The sequence below is a fragment of the Haliotis asinina genome, unplaced genomic scaffold, assembly GCF_037392515.1.
Source record: "Haliotis asinina isolate JCU_RB_2024 unplaced genomic scaffold, JCU_Hal_asi_v2 scaffold_17, whole genome shotgun sequence".
Classification (NCBI taxonomy): Eukaryota; Metazoa; Mollusca; class Gastropoda; order Lepetellida; family Haliotidae; genus Haliotis; species Haliotis asinina.
Genome location: NW_027133889.1, coordinates 1539523 through 1556461, shown reverse-complemented (window position 1 = coordinate 1556461; position 16939 = coordinate 1539523). Strand labels below are relative to the sequence as shown.

General features: G+C 40.8%; 1 protein-coding gene across 1 annotated transcript; it reads left to right on the top strand.

The window, feature by feature from the left end:
- The first annotated feature begins 7194 nt into the window (after nt 1-7194).
- On the top strand, nt 7195-16417 carry LOC137269808 (transcription intermediary factor 1-beta-like). Its single transcript, XM_067803646.1, has 6 exons — nt 7195-7251; nt 8896-9944; nt 10155-10213; nt 10764-10812; nt 11365-11424; nt 14269-16417. The coding sequence occupies exons 2-6, from the start codon at nt 8903-8905 to the stop codon at nt 14949-14951; spliced, it is 1893 nt and encodes a 630-aa protein (XP_067659747.1). The 5' UTR covers nt 7195-7251; nt 8896-8902; the 3' UTR covers nt 14952-16417.
- Nucleotides 16418-16939: the final 522 nt, after the last annotated feature.

Genomic DNA, 16939 nt, shown 5'->3' with positions numbered 1-16939 from the left:
GAAGGTACACACATTGCCATGACAGACACGCTATCATGTCCAAACCAACTATATCCAACAGGAAGCCTTTCGGCTAGTCAGTCAAGCCTATAGATCACTGTAAATAGACCTACACCCTACTGGCGAGTGAGGGAATGGTTTCAAGTACTCACAGACGAACTAGAAGAACTATTGCTAAAAGTACCAGAATGGAGAAATCGGGACACCAAGCGAGCTAATCATCGGGGACCCATCATCGTCATCCAACTTGTTTGAAGACACGAGGATATTCCACAAGAGAAGCGAAGTCAGTAACTTTGGCACTACGCCGATCGACTTGCACATTATATTTTGACAAATGGATGCGATCTGAGGCGTATGTCAAAGGAAAAACTTTACAGCATGGAAAGCCTCACATCCTCAAGTGGCAGATTGTCATTCACGACAGACACGAAGACTCAAGGGTTCCACAATATCGACTTGCCAGTTAGCACTCAGCTCCACTATCACCATGAAGATAGGGATAAGCTGACAAAGGTGCCAGAATTACTCGCCCTACTGCGCTCGTTCAAGTTGGAGGACCAGCAACAAAAGTTCTAGGCACCAGCTGGGGATCTGAATGTCGTATGATACATACGAACCACTAGACCTGACATAGTTGACATAGAAAATCTGTTTCTGCTTGCTTAAGCAACAGAATATCAGATCTAAGATGATGTTTTGATGAGGAAAGTTTTGACCCAAATTGCTCTAGCTAATCTCTATATCCACACGGACACGATAACTCTCACTTCACAAGAAGCAAAGTCTGACATAGGGTCACACCCCCTGACCCACCACCGGTTAACACGGATTCTGTGAGCATAATAAGCATGAGTCAGGATGAAGGAAAACATGTAATTTTCAGATTAAATTTGATAAGTTACACTTATAATTATGTGACTCATGACGTCAGCACTCCCAGCCGACCTTCTCACCACAGTATCACGGGTCGGGTTTACAAGTCGGAGAGAGTGGAAAACATGGCAAGTCATGTAACCGAGATTGGCTGAAAAGGCAAGGGATACTGCTCGTGGGTAAGTGATTGTACGTCATCTTCAAGAAGGGAACTTCAAAGGGATTTCATGTGTTCCACATGAGTCAGGATAAGTACAAAATTTCAATTTTATCAATTTTATTCAGACAATTTTATTCACCCCGCTATTAAATTCACACTCAGAAATTGGCATATTCAGCGCATTAAACTGTAAACAAAATGTATATTTCCAGGTCCTAAAATAAAAGTGGACGCTGCTCGAGCCAACACATACGTGTGCCAAGTAAGTACAGATGGTCAGCTGGTCAACTCGTTCCCCACCACGCAACACAGACAAAGCAGCATGTTACAGGAATATCGGGGTGCATGTGCCTCCATCCACATCCCCGTTCCTCCATCCCCCAACACACCAAAGTACTTGGAGACACACTCTAGAGTGGGTGTGGTGGGTGGAGGGTTCGGGTATTTTGTCCTTGAGATGGGTGTAGTTGAGGAGAGCCAGGTGGACAGTGGATGGTGTGTTTCTGGACAGCAAGGCTCCTGGTGTGTCAGTGTACAGAGCTGTGGCCTGCACAGGGAGTGTCTCTGTACCAGGGTGTGGCAGCCGGGGAAGCAGGGGAAGTGTTACAACAACACAATGTCTGACAAACTTGTTAGACAGGCCACCCTCCACTGTGGCGTTTTACTGGATGTGGTGAGGAGGAGACTCGCTTTCATCGACCTAAAGAGGCAGGTTGTTTTAGCCAAGATGGATGTAGAGTGGAGTGAGCCTCTTCTGTCAATTTTTGGTGTTGGGAAGCCACGTGTCTTTGCAGTCAACATGAAGGTGATAAGTGGAGCCGATATCACCCTGACTGACATAAGAAGTCGCTCATCCTTGACGCTTTGAATTAGACAATAAAACAAACATGAAATTGTGTAAACCTGTAAGTGGGACATATTTATATAAACTGTCAAAAGGATTAGAAATCGCCATCACACATGTGTGATACCAGTTTTCTCACATGGTTTTCTCATTCACGGGAGTGAGAGAATGTAAGTGTAGTGATTGAGGCTGACCTATTCATAAGTTGTCTATGTGTTGTTTGTTGTGTACAAGAATGTAACGAGGTCAGCTAAATGTGTTTTTGTCAAATCCTGATAATTTATGGCCATATGTGGTTTCATCTCTGTAGTAGAAATATTTTAATCCCCGCATGAACAGTCGGGATGAAATCATTATAGTTGTCAATCAACACACGAAACGTTTGATGTCAGTGAAGAGATGTTGTAAAAGGACGTAGAATGTCCTCGTGTGTGTGATGAGACGTATATTCCAAAACACAATCACGTGTGCAGAATCTTTTGTTTTCATACTTAGATGACTTTTAATGTCAATAAGCAGAGTTTCAAGTCTACATTTGAAAAGGTTTGGGGTTTAGTGAAGCGGAAATGGCAGATTATAGATGTCTGTTCTAAGACTAAGCAGACACGGTAATGACTAAAGAAAAAAATGACAGCAGCTTCTGCGTGTGTAACGGCAGTGATTATTCTGCAGCGCGCAACACAGGCACTTTTATCTTAAAACAAGGGCAAAGTTAAAGAGTTATATCAGCAACATCAGAGCTTAACATACAAAATATTTGTGGGACAGTTGGGTGGTACAAGCGTCTTCTCGTCTCGCTGAAGGCCCGGATTTGATTCCCCAGATAGGCACAATGCCTGGAGCCCATTTCAGGTGTTCCCCACCATGATTGCTGGAATATTGGTAGAAGCGGGGAAAACCATGCTCACTCTGTTAGACTGTAAGAGCTGTTAGACTGTTTTCAAGGACTACAGTGAAAGGGAAGCATGAACTCTGTGTTGGAAGCTGTTCGCGAACCTGTTTTCACACTTCTCTTTCGATGCTTATGCTGTTGATGTCTGGATTGTCTGGTCCAAACTCGATTATTCACAGACCACCGCCATATATGTAAAGAATAGGCACACGTGAGGGCTTACTGAGTGTTTTTGTTTTAACCGATTTTGTTCCATTAGATACATACTGAACATGTCCCCGGAAGGAATTTATTGATTTGAAAATGAACACCGATAAAAAAACAAAAAACAAAAAAACAAAAAAAACCTGTGATTATCATGGAAACATAACTTTCTCTCCAGTGAAGTGTAATTCAGTTCGTTTATGGATACGAAGATTTTGTTTTGTAAATTTATAACGAAAAATACATGAGATCAGCACAGAGATTTACTCCATGGCAATATTCAGTCTTAAACAACGGTATATCTGGGAAGAAGAAACATTACCTGATATAGTCATAATTCAATGTTGCTTTACGTAAGAGTTAATAATTTGATGTACAATTTGGTAATTTCACACCAGTGCTAGTATTTGTGAGATGTATCGGAAACACATTGTATATAATCTGTCAAGCATAAATTCGGGTAAGACGGCAATCGTTTCACAAGTTGGAAAATGTTTGTTTTAAGAAATAATCCTAAAACAGGTGGTCATACACTTATGGACAGTCAGTCATGAAATGATCGGCTTGTGAATGTGGCCTAAGTTTATCGAAACCTACAGCATAGAATCAGGTGTAATTTATTAATTAGGTTATTAGTAATGTGATCATAACAGAAATGTATATAGCCGCGCCTTCAACACTGTGTTATTATTGCGTGTCGGAGTCTTGTCGGTAGAGAAACTAAAGTGATGCAAGTCTCATGTGCTTTCTGCTTTGGTGAAAGCACCAGGACTACTGCTGAAACAACACGAGATGTTATAAGGACGATCGGGGTTTCGCTCAAATGACCAATTGCAGGAACGCTGACATCATCTGGAACTATCTCAACGTGTGTATTGTACGTCTGAACATATTTGGCAACTGTAAAGGCCAGGCCCGGATACGCTGACAAGTTAACACATGTGCTCCAACCGCCTTTATGGAATTTTGTTTTTTCTATTCAACCTAAAACTGTTGTAGCAGTTGTTTTGAGATGTTGCAGTGGTATTTGTAAAAAATGTTTCACAACGAGACCAGCTATGCAGTCAAAGGGAAGTAATTCTGAGCTGGAAGCTGTGACGGAACCTATTTTCACTCTACTGCCCTCGTGTGGGTTGATTGTTGGCTTTGTTCCTTCACGCCGCACTCGGCAGTGTTTTAATTATGTCGATGGTCTGTGAATAATCGAGTTTGGACCTGCCAATCCAGTGATCAATAACATGAGCATCAGTCTACACTGCTGGGACTCCATGACAAATCAACCACGACAACAACCCTGGCTACCCGATCCCGTAACAGCCTTCTACGACAAGCATGAGTTGATGAAGACCTGTTCTGAACTGGTGCCCCATGTAAGTACAGCCACTTGTAAATAGAAACCTTTATACAAGATGTCATTGGCCTATATTCACAATATTAGTGTCCATTTTAAGATGTAACTCGTGATATATTTTGAATTACACCTTCATGGTAAAGTACATATTCTGAACCATCGGGGTTTCCACTTTTTAATAGAGATTCAAACCCAAGTTCTTGCACACCGTCTGTGCTTGTCGATACAACCAACTGAACGGTGTGTGGTGGTAAAGAGAATTATCATCCAAAGGCATGTCTGTTTAGACGAAATCATCATAGCATACATGTAACTTTAATTATTTTTACAGAAAACGATAAACTAGCTTCTAACCTGTAATAATTAAATGTGTTTTCTTTGTTGCTGGAAAACTCCTCGGTAAACAAAAGTATAGTGAGTGAGTGAGTTTAGTTTTACACCGCACTCAGCAATATTACAGCTACAGGGCGGCGGTCTGTAAATAATCGAGTCGGGACCGGACAATCCAGCGATCAACAACATGAGCATTGATCTGCGCAATTGGGAACCGATGACATGTGTCAACCAAGTCAGCAAGCCTGACCACCCGATCCCATTAGTCGCCTCTTACGACAAGCATAGTCGCCTTTTATGGCAAGCATGGGTTGCTGAAGGCCTATTCTACCCCGGTACCTTCACGGGTCAACAAAAGTATAACCAGCACCCATTTTAGCATAGTGAAATGAATGAGTATACACTTTCAGGTCATTGTAAGACAACCTGTGATAATTCGGCTTCGAATTGATCTTCAGCAACTCACGAGAGGCGACAAACTGGATCGGATGACTTGGTTGACACATGCCAACATATCCAAATTGGGTAGACCAATGCGTACATCGATTATGTTGATCACTTAATTGTTTGGTCGAGACTTGTTTAGTTACGGTCCGCTGCCATATGACTGAAGATTGATAGGTGCAGAGTTAAGCAACAAACAAACAAACAAAATACACTCATGCAGTCAATGATGGTTGTACCAGGATGTCACCGTGCTCACAGCTTTTCCTAGACACCACTGAACCCACAATGAACCCAAATCTCAGAAAACATCAACGACAGCAATGACACATCCAAGAACAAGGACATCCAGGTATAGGGTACAACTATGATCATTATGAGGCAAAGGCTCTTGAAGTACTCTATTAAAGGAAAGCGGCAACACAAGACAGCATTCAGTTTCCATAATCTGCCGAACCACTGAATGTGTTTAGTTTGACACTTTGCAAATATTTCGGCAACATCACGGCGAGAGATACCAGAAAGTGAAGTTGACCTGATTAAGAAATCGAGCTATTGTCTTCAGAATGAAAAGGAATGCTTTAACCCTTTACGCTACCTTGTCGGGAGTTAAAAGAGATCGTGTAAATAGATCGCCAGAGATCATTGATGACATCAGGTGTTCCCGAAAGAAAATAACTTCAAGCCAAATTGAAGCCCGACAGTAAAACAGAACGTATGTGGACGTGACGTAAGCGGCACACGTAAAGCTAATTTGCCCCGTGTGTGCGTGTGCGTGTGCGTGTGCGTGTGCGTGGGCGTGGGCGTGGGCGTGGGCGTGGGCGTGGGCGTGGGCGTGTGTGCTCTTTAAGGCCGCTCTCAGTAATCTTCCAACTTCATGACGGCAGTCTGTAAATACTTGTGTCTGGACCAAGCAATCCGGTGAGCAGAATTATTAAGCATGTACGCAGCTGGTCACTTCTTACGACAAGCAAGAGTTGCTGAAGACAAAGTGTTACAGTATATAAACATAGCGATGTCAGTTTTGTGGGGAATTGGTAAGGCTTGTGATAAAAAAAATATGCTTTGAATAAAAATCTGGAAGATATTTTCGCAGCAAAAGAGAAATTCTAAAACATGCTGACCACAGGATGAGTCCAGCTTCACATTGAAGCACTGAAAATGCAAGCACACAAAGGCAGTCACAATTTAGTCATTGATGACTGATGAAATAACGCTGAAGTCGGATGTCCCTGTCAGCTGGTTCTATACTCATGCTCTAAGAGTCGACTAAGTTATGCTCTGTCGGCAACTCCCTCAGAATTCACACCAGTTGGCAATGAAGGGAGGTAACTCTGTTAGGTTTATCTCGACTCATGCAATTCTATCAGCCTGAGATAGAAGTACGCAAGGCACACTCTCTGAGACAAAATTGCACGTTTTGTTCGAACATAATAGAATCAAATTATACAAATGTTCTATTGTTTACTTACAGATCATGTACGAACAAAACCTGTATATTTAGCGTGTGTGAGTGTATTTGTGTTGGGTGGGTGTGTGTGTCTGTGTGAGCTTGTGTGTTTGTGTGAGAGGGGGATGAGAGAGAGAGAGATGGTTGTGTGATCTGTTTTGTTAAAATGAATCAGAGCAGTATTCGCTACGAGAGGAACAACTGGAGAAGTTGCGGACGATATCAACACATGGATCATTATATACTCGGGTATCGTGCCATGTATCTTGAAACATCAAGCATCTTCACCATGAGCAAATAAAAGGTTAAACTATTCAAGTGAAAAGGTACTGCAACTGTACAAAACTTTTGAAGCTACATGTGTCAGTATCGTTTGCAGAAAAATACAACGTATCATTTTGAATTTATTCATTTATCAAAATAATTCATTGTGTTGCGTCATAGTTGCAGAATGCATACCTTGGAGGAATTTTTTTATTAGAGTGGATATTGTACAGGGCAGTCTTAACACATGTCATGAGTACATAGTACAAGTTGTGATTTTTTATCTCAATATAACGTGCAGTGCATTTACTCCAATTTATAAGACGTCCATGTCAATGCATAATGCAACATGTTACTATTCATTTCCGATAACGCTCGCGCATAAAGATATGACCGGGAAGTGACATGTACAGCAAGGAAGCCGGACCTCCAGGTAGGTGTGTCCTGTCCTGTCTCAACACATCCCAGTAAAACTGTCTTGGAATAAATATAATTACAATCAAAATAAAACTTGCGTAGATTGTAGACGATTATCTACTTATGTCGTAATTTAAGCGTATACAGTCAAGCGTCAAATCAAACGTATAATCCTATCATTGCCAGTCCTATTTCAGACGCCATTACCAGCAGTGTGCTTCGCTGGATCCGTTCAATTTTACACTTTAAAATCAAAACCATATGTTTTGACTTTGTGGCAGGAGCGTTGTTTACAAGGAGTAACCTGTAGTTGTGACATGACGTTGAAGTATACAATATCGTCGCTATGAATGTTTACAAGGGGTCGTAAACGGGGCAACACGACAGTTAGTTTTAGGTTAACAATGCTGCATGTCACAATGACCTAAACACCAGGCGATTGTGCAGAAGTGTATGTAGGTCGGAGTTGCGGCTGGGATTACAGCACAATGTGTGCGAGGTATACGGGTGGAGCATTTGTGTAATTTGGAATATTCGTTTGATATGTGTTTAAAACGACACGCATGGAAAGCACTGGGGAACTTGATTGTTTTAAATCATTGATAGCAGAAGTTTTATTTAAAACTGTTAGGGTGCTTAAAATGGGTGTAAAGATAAAAAAGAATTATATGTACTGGTGGATTTGTTGGATTTGTGGGCCAGGGTGGATAGTGTATACTGATAGATATCACACAGTGTCCGAGACTGGGGTTACGATGTGGTAAATGGTGTACATACAGGGTTGGGTGGAGTGTCACAGATAGGGGTTAATGTTTTATTAAGATGTGTACATACAGAGGTGGGTGGGGTGGATAGTGTATGCTAGTAGGTAGCTGGTGTGGGTGACAGGAGTAAAGTGAATCGTGTCTGCTTGTAGATAGACATGTGAGTGTTACGGGTGATATGAACCGTGTCTGCTTGTAGAGAGAAATGTAAAATGTGTCCGTTGGTCGATAACTAAATATGTTGGATATACGGGTGAAGTGAATAGTGTGTGCTGGTACATAGTTGTTGGTCATACTACAGTGAAAAGTGAACAGTGACTGTTGTTAGGTGTCAAGTGTGGATGATACGGTCGAAGTGAATAGTGTGTGCTGGTCCGTTGTATGTGTGTGAAGTACGGATGAAATCAGTTATATCTGCTGGTAACCAATACACAGTATAAAAGTTACTGATGGACTGAATAATGTTGGATATAAAGATGAAGTAAATAAAGTTACCAAGTAGATAAAAAAGTGTATTTGGGGCATTCAGATCATGCAAATAATGTCTGCTGATAGATAATGCAATGGTGGCATAAAGAGATGGTGTAAATGGTTTATACTGGAATAAAGCCATATGTGTTGGAGGTTCAGATAGAGTAAAATTGTGTATACTGTGATGTGAACAGGACAGTAAATAACGCCTGGTTAAACACTGTATACTCTATACTGTAGCGGTATCTCCTTGATTAACAAGACATTTCAATGGGACTTTAATAATCATGGCTATAATATATTGTTGCTATACTTTAAAAGTTCATTAAGTGCTTCGGTGCAATACACATGTTTTCTTTGCATTAATGTGAGATTCATGTGAAGTGCAATCGATGGCATAGAGAGATCGATATTATCTGTTTCAGAAGCAGAATGGACGCCTTCCCCAAGTGTTCTGTCTGTCACCAACAGTTTACCCTGAAAGGCCCCGCACCCTACCTACTGCCCTGTCTACACGCCGTGTGTGAGACGTGTGTGACATCTGCAGCTGGTGGTGTCATACCATGCTCTACATGTCAGAGGGAGGTCAACCTCACAAACACAACACTCCTGAAAGATGTAGTGAGACAGAAGGAAATATACTACCTGACTGTCAAACATTGCCCTACAGAGCTTCTCTGTACAAATGATGACGGCAACCAGGCTGTGTGTTGGTGTCCAGAGTGTGAAGAGTTCCTCTGTGAATACTGTCAGAACTTGCACAATCGTTTCAAAGCTACCAGAATACATGTTGTTGAAACACTTACGGATACCACACCGGGAAGCATGCACACTAAACCAGTTTGCAAACTTCACAGCCCTTATCCTCTTGAATGTTTTGACAAAAGCTGCAATATTTTAATCTGTTACAAATGCAGCAGACTTGGTGACCATGCCGGGCACGATCTTGGTGACGTAGATGTGGCTGCTGATGCTGCTAAAAGACGGATAGAGCAACATGAGAAGAACGTATCTACACATCATACTCGTCATCAAACATATCTTAAGAGCATCAACAAGGCCGTGAATGACACAAAGAAGACAAGCAGTGCTCTGAAGGATACCATCCACCACACGTTCCACTCTCTGAGGACACAACTCGATCAAAGAGAGAAGGAGCTGATCATTGATCTGGAGAATCAGACAAGACAGGAACTGTCAAATCTCCACACCGAGCAAGTTACCTCTGAAGGTGAGAGTGAGCGTTGCAAGTGGACCTCAGACTATATCAAGACCGTACTCGGATATGCTTCAAAGTCGGACTTTCTGACACTGGAGAGTTCAATACAGGACGCAACAATGACGCACCTCAGATCAGTTCCACTGAAGATGAACGAATCACCTGCAACCGGTTTCAACACAAAGGGCCTTGATAAACTTAAATCCGATATATCCACATTTGGGTATGTCAGTGCATATGGCTCAGTAGCAACAGGTACTTGCTTACACTGTATATCAACATATATATATATCAAATCTTTCTTACTGAAGCTTTGTCAAGAGTATATCAGGAGTAAACAGTTGGTGCCCTTTTTGTGGAAAATTACTTTATGTAACCTTGAGATGGTATGATCATTTTTGATCTATAATTTTCATACAACATCACACTGAACCGTTAACTATTTGATTTGTAATGCTTTGACAGACAAAGGAACACAGACAGTTGGCTGTCAGCTAGCTGATGCTGAGAGCATACACCAGCATGTAAGTACCTCCTAATTTGCGAAACACATAGTCGGCCTAGCTATATTCTTGATTTCCAATGTTTGAAAACCTTCTAATCAATTTTGAAGAAATCGTTAACAAAAGCCATATACAAAATTTGCCATCTGTGGGTAATGTGTTTACCGAGATTTTAGTCAACATTCTAATATGTTTCTTGCATATTGTGTTCTCTGACGTGTGTGTTGCACTTTTTGCTGATCATGTGGTTTTTGGGGGGACATACCAAGATACAAAGAGTCATACAAAATGGGGATCGAGAAGCTGGAAGATAGCAAAACCATTTTGCTTGGGGTTGACAAATAATATGTTGAGAAATAAACATTGTATCATATTCTAGGTGAAGCCGACTATTTCCCACACTCGTATTATTGTTCCCAAGGTATGTAATTACAACAATTTATGATGAACTCGGGACATATGTGCCTTGTTCACTGTACGGTAAACTGACGCATGTGTGTCAGATTTTTAGTAAACCTCTTGTTCTTTAAAACATGAATTGTGTCATTAATGTGTTTCCTTTTATTACAAGCTGGAATACTTGGAGGTTCCTAACGATCCAACACCACTACCAGGGTTTGGTAAGAATATCTTTGACAGCATTTAAATACTTTAGTATGTAAACTCTGTCTGACCTGTTCCACCACTTCAGAAGAAAAAAGTGGACAGAAAATGTGTGTTGGTAGATGTTGTGGTATGTTCAGTACAATTTGTACCCCGATCTTTAAACCAAGTATAATTCTTAAAGGCACACTGTCGCACGACACCTCTCTGAAACAAATGCTATGCATTTTCTCAATAAAACTTTCGATCCGCCCTCAAGGAAGCTACCGAATATGTATTCGCTCCATAATTACGTATTTATATAACAATGTTAAATTGTACGGAGAAATTAAACATTCTGTGTAATTTATGGCAAGTGTTCTTTGTTCGGAAGCTGTTTACTTTGAAGTTTCAATTATCGATTTCCGGAAGGTCGCAAGGGAGTCTTTAAGTCTTTAAGTCTTTAATTCCAAAATGTCGGACATTGTGCCTTTGACACTAAATCTAGTTTTAACAGTTAAGTATGGAAAAGCACGTCTTGTTTCTATTCTAAGCGATTCTACGACTTGTAGCGAAAATGTTTGCTGCAGATGCTGGGTGTGAAAGCTACAAAGGTGAAACGGGGACGATGACGCCGGTGGCTCTGCAGTGTGAGTACAAATGATAAATGTCTTCAGCACATGATGAGTGAGTGAGGGAGTATGGTTTTGCTTGAAGCAATATTCCATTAATATCACGGTGGGGAAACACAAGAAACTGGCTTCACACACTGTACCCATTTGGGAAATCGAACCCGGTCTTCGGCGTGACAAGCTGACGCTTTACCGCGAGGTAAACATTTGATGAAGCGTTGTTGTAAGCATTATTGGTTACCTATAGGTTAGAGTGACTGCTGTATAAACACTGGCTGTTGCACACCTGATGTCGTGCGCGAGATGAAATGCCCTGTATACGGGACGACGTACCGGGCGTACTGTCAACGGAATAACCGGACGTGCTGTACAGGCGATGATGTGACGCTGCTGCTGGATCCCTTCCACACTGTAGTTAGAGTTTGGTGTTTCTCTGAAGCATAATGTAGTAACAGATATCGTTATTTAACAAACAGCTGAAACTCGAAGCATCCCCCACAGCCCTGCTTGGAAGTAACGTTCTGCCCTTTCCACCCAAAGTATAGAGAATTCGGTGCAGTGATTTTCTTTGTGTTATAAGCATTGGACATGTTCCTGTTTTGGGGATTGTTTTTGTTTAGCTTTTCTTTTAATTTTTATTATTTGTTTACTATTTTTTCTTTCTCTCTTTTCTTTAGGCTCTTGTTGTTATTGCTTTTCTTTTGTAGAAGTTTTAAACATAGGGCAAAGTACTAGCTTTGTAGAACTACCTTTATTTCCTTCAACACATGACTTCAGTTGATGGTTTATGTACTAGTAGAGTCTATATGTAACGATAAGATGAAAAGTGGCCAGCCCTAGCAGCCTTCGGTGAATCTGCATTATTGTTCAAAAGACATACTGGCAGATGTAATTCGATTCTTTTTTAATGCAAGGAATGGAATATTATGTATGTTCTGTGAATTACGGTGTATTTCAGATCAGGGTGAAAAGGAAATATTTTCAAAAGTGTGACTTGTTCTACTTAATATGAAAGGTGCACTGTTCTTCAAGATACTTGTCACATACGTCGTTTAAACAATTACCCAAAATAATATAAATACAATATCTAATGATGACTGTGGCCAAATAACATTTAAAGCAAATATGTAAACAGTCTCCAACATTTGCTCATGACATCGATGACTGGCATAAAAATCAGAGTTGTTATATTATCATTATTCACATAACTTATTCATCAGACAGAATGAACTGAAACTGTTCCTTTTTTGCTTGTCGATTTCACACAGATTCATGCATATCATGGTATATCAGACATTTGTGATGATTTTCGTTGATTCTGTGTGTCAGATGGAAAGCCGAGGGGAAAATCCAGACATCTGGAGCTCTTTCCACGTGCACCTTATTCCATAAGACCTACCAACCGACCTTTTTATCAAATACGTCATTTGTTGTCAGTCGTTTTAAACAATTCCACGAAAACTTATAAAGCAATATTTAACGATGAATGTGGCCAAATGGCATATGCGAATCCTGTAGACAGTTTATGGCACTTTCTTTCCATGTTACGAATTGGACGTAAACGTTAACGTTGTGGCTGATGCCAAAATTTGGAGTGATGTCAGATGATGTTCCCGTTTACAGGGGGCGTCCCTGTCACTGCACGCCCCAGAACGGTTGAGAATTTTTTCGCATTTAAAGGCTATGAAAACAAATATTAAGTGTACCCGTGAATTATGTTTTGTCTTAATCAACCCATGCGACTGACTAATAGCAGCTCGCTGACTTGTTTGACATTTGTCATAGATCCCATTTGCGCAGATCGATGCTTATGAGTTTGAACACTGTATTGTCTGGTCCAGGCTCGATCATTTACCTGGAGTGTTGAGTGCAGGGTTTAACAACAGTCAACCAGCCAACCATAATTATAGTCAGTTATAGCTCAGCTTCCTCTTATTGGGCTTTATCAAAACTATGAACGGCGGTATCGCGTCAGCTGGTAGTAAACGAGAATTACATAAACAGGAGCAGAAACATGAATTTGCTCACCAATGCAACGACGGGAGGTTCACTTTACACGCACCATGATATTCGCAAAAGTTAAAACTGGAAAAGCTTAACTGGCCCAGTTTAGTTTAAAACGATTCCATCTTTATAATGTCCTAACAAATGTCCTGGCACAGAAAATTTGGTTAACTATCTTTAACAGTTTGGGAAAAGATCTCATCAGAAAATGTTTATTTATCTATCATAAACATAAATTGTTATAAAAAGAAAAAAAAGAAAAAAACATGTTAGAGCACAAGTCACAGTCCATACACATAACCCGACAACCTGTATTCCGCCCAGTGAGTGTGTTCAGACTGTTGTCAGTGATTGATTGAAGCGGACGTAGAAGTTACCTGTTAATACTGGGTCTATTGAACACTCAGATGTAAAAATATCGTCAAACAACTATTTTGTCACTCTCATTGTTTACTAAATCGTATAAGAAGAGTTTAGAATACAAACAATGATAGTTTTATCCTGATATGAAGTTTATACAAATGTGTTTTCAGGAGGCAAATGTCTATTTCTGACTGCAGACAGCAAACCAGCTCAACTAACAATTTCTGACAAAATGTTTCATGGAGTGTTTATTTCATTGTCAATCAGTGTAAAATTGCATGAAAAACATTTAGAATACCCACACAAATATGTTCCCACCGTCATAATATCTATTTATATCACAGTTATGACACAATTCACACACAGACGAAAATGGCAGCCGATATTCAGTGCGTTGTTTTGTAAACATTGAAACGAGGTTGACAATAAAATGTCTAATTTGTTGGTCTGTAGTTCGGAAATTTCTTAAACTGTAGACAAAATCTATATTTCCAGGTCCTCAACTACAACTGGACGCTGCTCGAGCCAACACAGACAGGTGCCACGTAACTACAGACGGTCAGCTGGTCAACTCGCCACCCGTCACACAACACAGACACAGCGGCAGGTTACGGAAATATTGGGGTACATGTGCCTCCACCTCCATCCCCCTTCCTCCATCCCCTTCTACTGTCACCCCTGCCCCCCACAACCCACAGTACTGGGAGACACAGTCTAGGGTGGGTGTAGTGTGTGGAGGGTTGGGGTGGCTTGTCCTGGAGGTGGGTGTGGTGGAGGAGAGTCAGGTGGACAGTGAGATGTATGTTTGTCTACAGCGCCGCTCCTGGTGTGTCAGTGTAGGGAGCTGTGACACACACTGGGGGAGTCTCTGTACCATCGTGTGGCAGCAGGGGGAGGAGGGGAAGTGTTACAGTAACACAATGTCTAACACACCCGGCACACAGCCCACCTTCCACTATGGCGTTGTGCTGGATGTGGGGAGGGGGAGACTCGCCTTCATCGACCTGGACAGAGAGGTTGTTTTAGCCAAGGTGGATGTTGAGTGGAGGGAGTCTCTTCTTCCCGTGTTTGGTGTTGGGCCGCCAGATGACTACACAGTCAACATGAAGGTGATAAGTGGAGCAGATATCACCATGACTGGCACCAAGCAGTCACTTATCTATGACGCCTTGAATTAGACAATAAAATAAACATGACATTGTGTAAACATGTAAGTGTGACTTATTAATTTAAACTGTCAAATGTAATTGTAGTGATTGAGGCGGACGTATAAGTTGTCTGTCTATGTGTTGTTTGTTGTACAAGAATGTAACGAGGTCAGCTAAATGGGTTGTTTTTCTACTTGACTCAATTCTTTGGGATGTTACAAACATTTTGCATCCCCACATGACTATTGTTATGATTATTATTCTGCAGTAGTTGACCAGTTTATCTCACATTTCATACATGTCTGGGACTTAGCACAACAAATAACTGAATGCACAAATTCATCAAAAGTTGTTTCAGATCATGAATTTATTACCATCTTTGGTTTCTACTATGCAATGTAAGTGTTTTAAATCCCCGCATGAACAGTTGTGATCGAATTATTGTAGTTGCGAATCCACACACGCCACATTTGATGTCAGTGAAGACATGTGGTGAAAGTGATTGAAGCGGACATAGAATGTCCTCGTGTACGTGGTGAGACGCATATTCAGAAACACAATCAAGTTAACGAAATCTGTTGTTTCTCTAATTAGCCTGGTTTTATTGTCAGTAAGAAGCGTTTCAAATCTACACTTGAACATATTTCGGGTTTAGTGAAGTTGATATGACAGATTAAACACTACACAGACACGGTAATGACTCAGGAAAAAAAATGACAGCAGTGTCTGCGAGTTTAATGAGATTATTTATCCTGCAGTGAGCAACACATGCACTACTTACTTAAAGCAAGAACAAATATACAGAGGTATATCAACGACATCAAAGGTTAACAATCATTATATTTCTCCGACTTGATTGTGGGGGCAGTTGCACGGGCTACGGTCAAAGGGAAGTAACTCTGTGCGGGATGCTGCGACCGGAGGAATATCGGCCGTCATATGTACAAACTTAGACCATCCTTGAAAGCTGGTCATAAAATTCGTCGGCGTATAAGGCGTGATGAGGTTATTCTTTCAAGACTTAGACTTGGACACTGTGTTCTAAATGCTTACAGGAGTATTATAGACACGTCGGTCACTTCCAAATGTGGTCATTGCAATATGGAGACGCCAGAAAATATCGAACATATTTTTCTAATTACATGCCCTGGGGACAATAACATTCGATACAATCTCAGAAATGCTGTACTTGAGGTTGATGATGTATTTTCATTAGAAACAGTTTTGGACCGCAATATCATGTATGCGTCTGTGCAATGGGCAATTTTAGACTTTGTCTCGTCTTCTGGAAAATATGGTGTTATGTAGACAGGCTCTCGAATGGAAGTCAGTGGTTTTAAAACATTTTAACACTCTGTCATATGAACCGACTGCTTTTTTGATGAACAAGTATCTCGTCTTTCAGAAATGAAAGTGGTTACTTCAGGTTTTTAATCCGTAACACTAAGCACAGGTTATTCGATATGCTTATTTATCTATCTAAAGTAATATTGATACTGTTGCGTTTTGTTTTTTGTTGTTTTTTTTTATCTTAGTTAAATGTGTCACGTTGAAATTACAATACAGTTACATACGTTTGTTATTTGAATAAAGTCAATGTGTTGGACGCAAGTAGGCTTTTACTGGCCCATGTCGCCCTAAAACTGTAAAACCAACCAACCAACCTGTGATCGCACCTGTTTTCGCACTACTCCTCTCTCGATGCTCATGCTGTTGATGCCTGGATTGTCTGGTCGAGAATCGATTATTTACAGACCCCTGTCACTGTGGCAGCAGGTGGCATGCTTGTTAAGGTGTGACTCATTTATCAATACATGGTGACAAAACATGTCTGGGTAAGAGTTCCTCCCATTACCCATCCCAAATGATACCGCAGATATATTCTAGAATTAGTAACACAACCTAGCACAACAATTGCAAGAGGAATCACAAATATAACGAATGTCTCGAAATCAAGTACAGCATAAAGATTTGAACCACCTAGTGTTACCTCTATTAAAAAGCAGGAGAAAGAATAT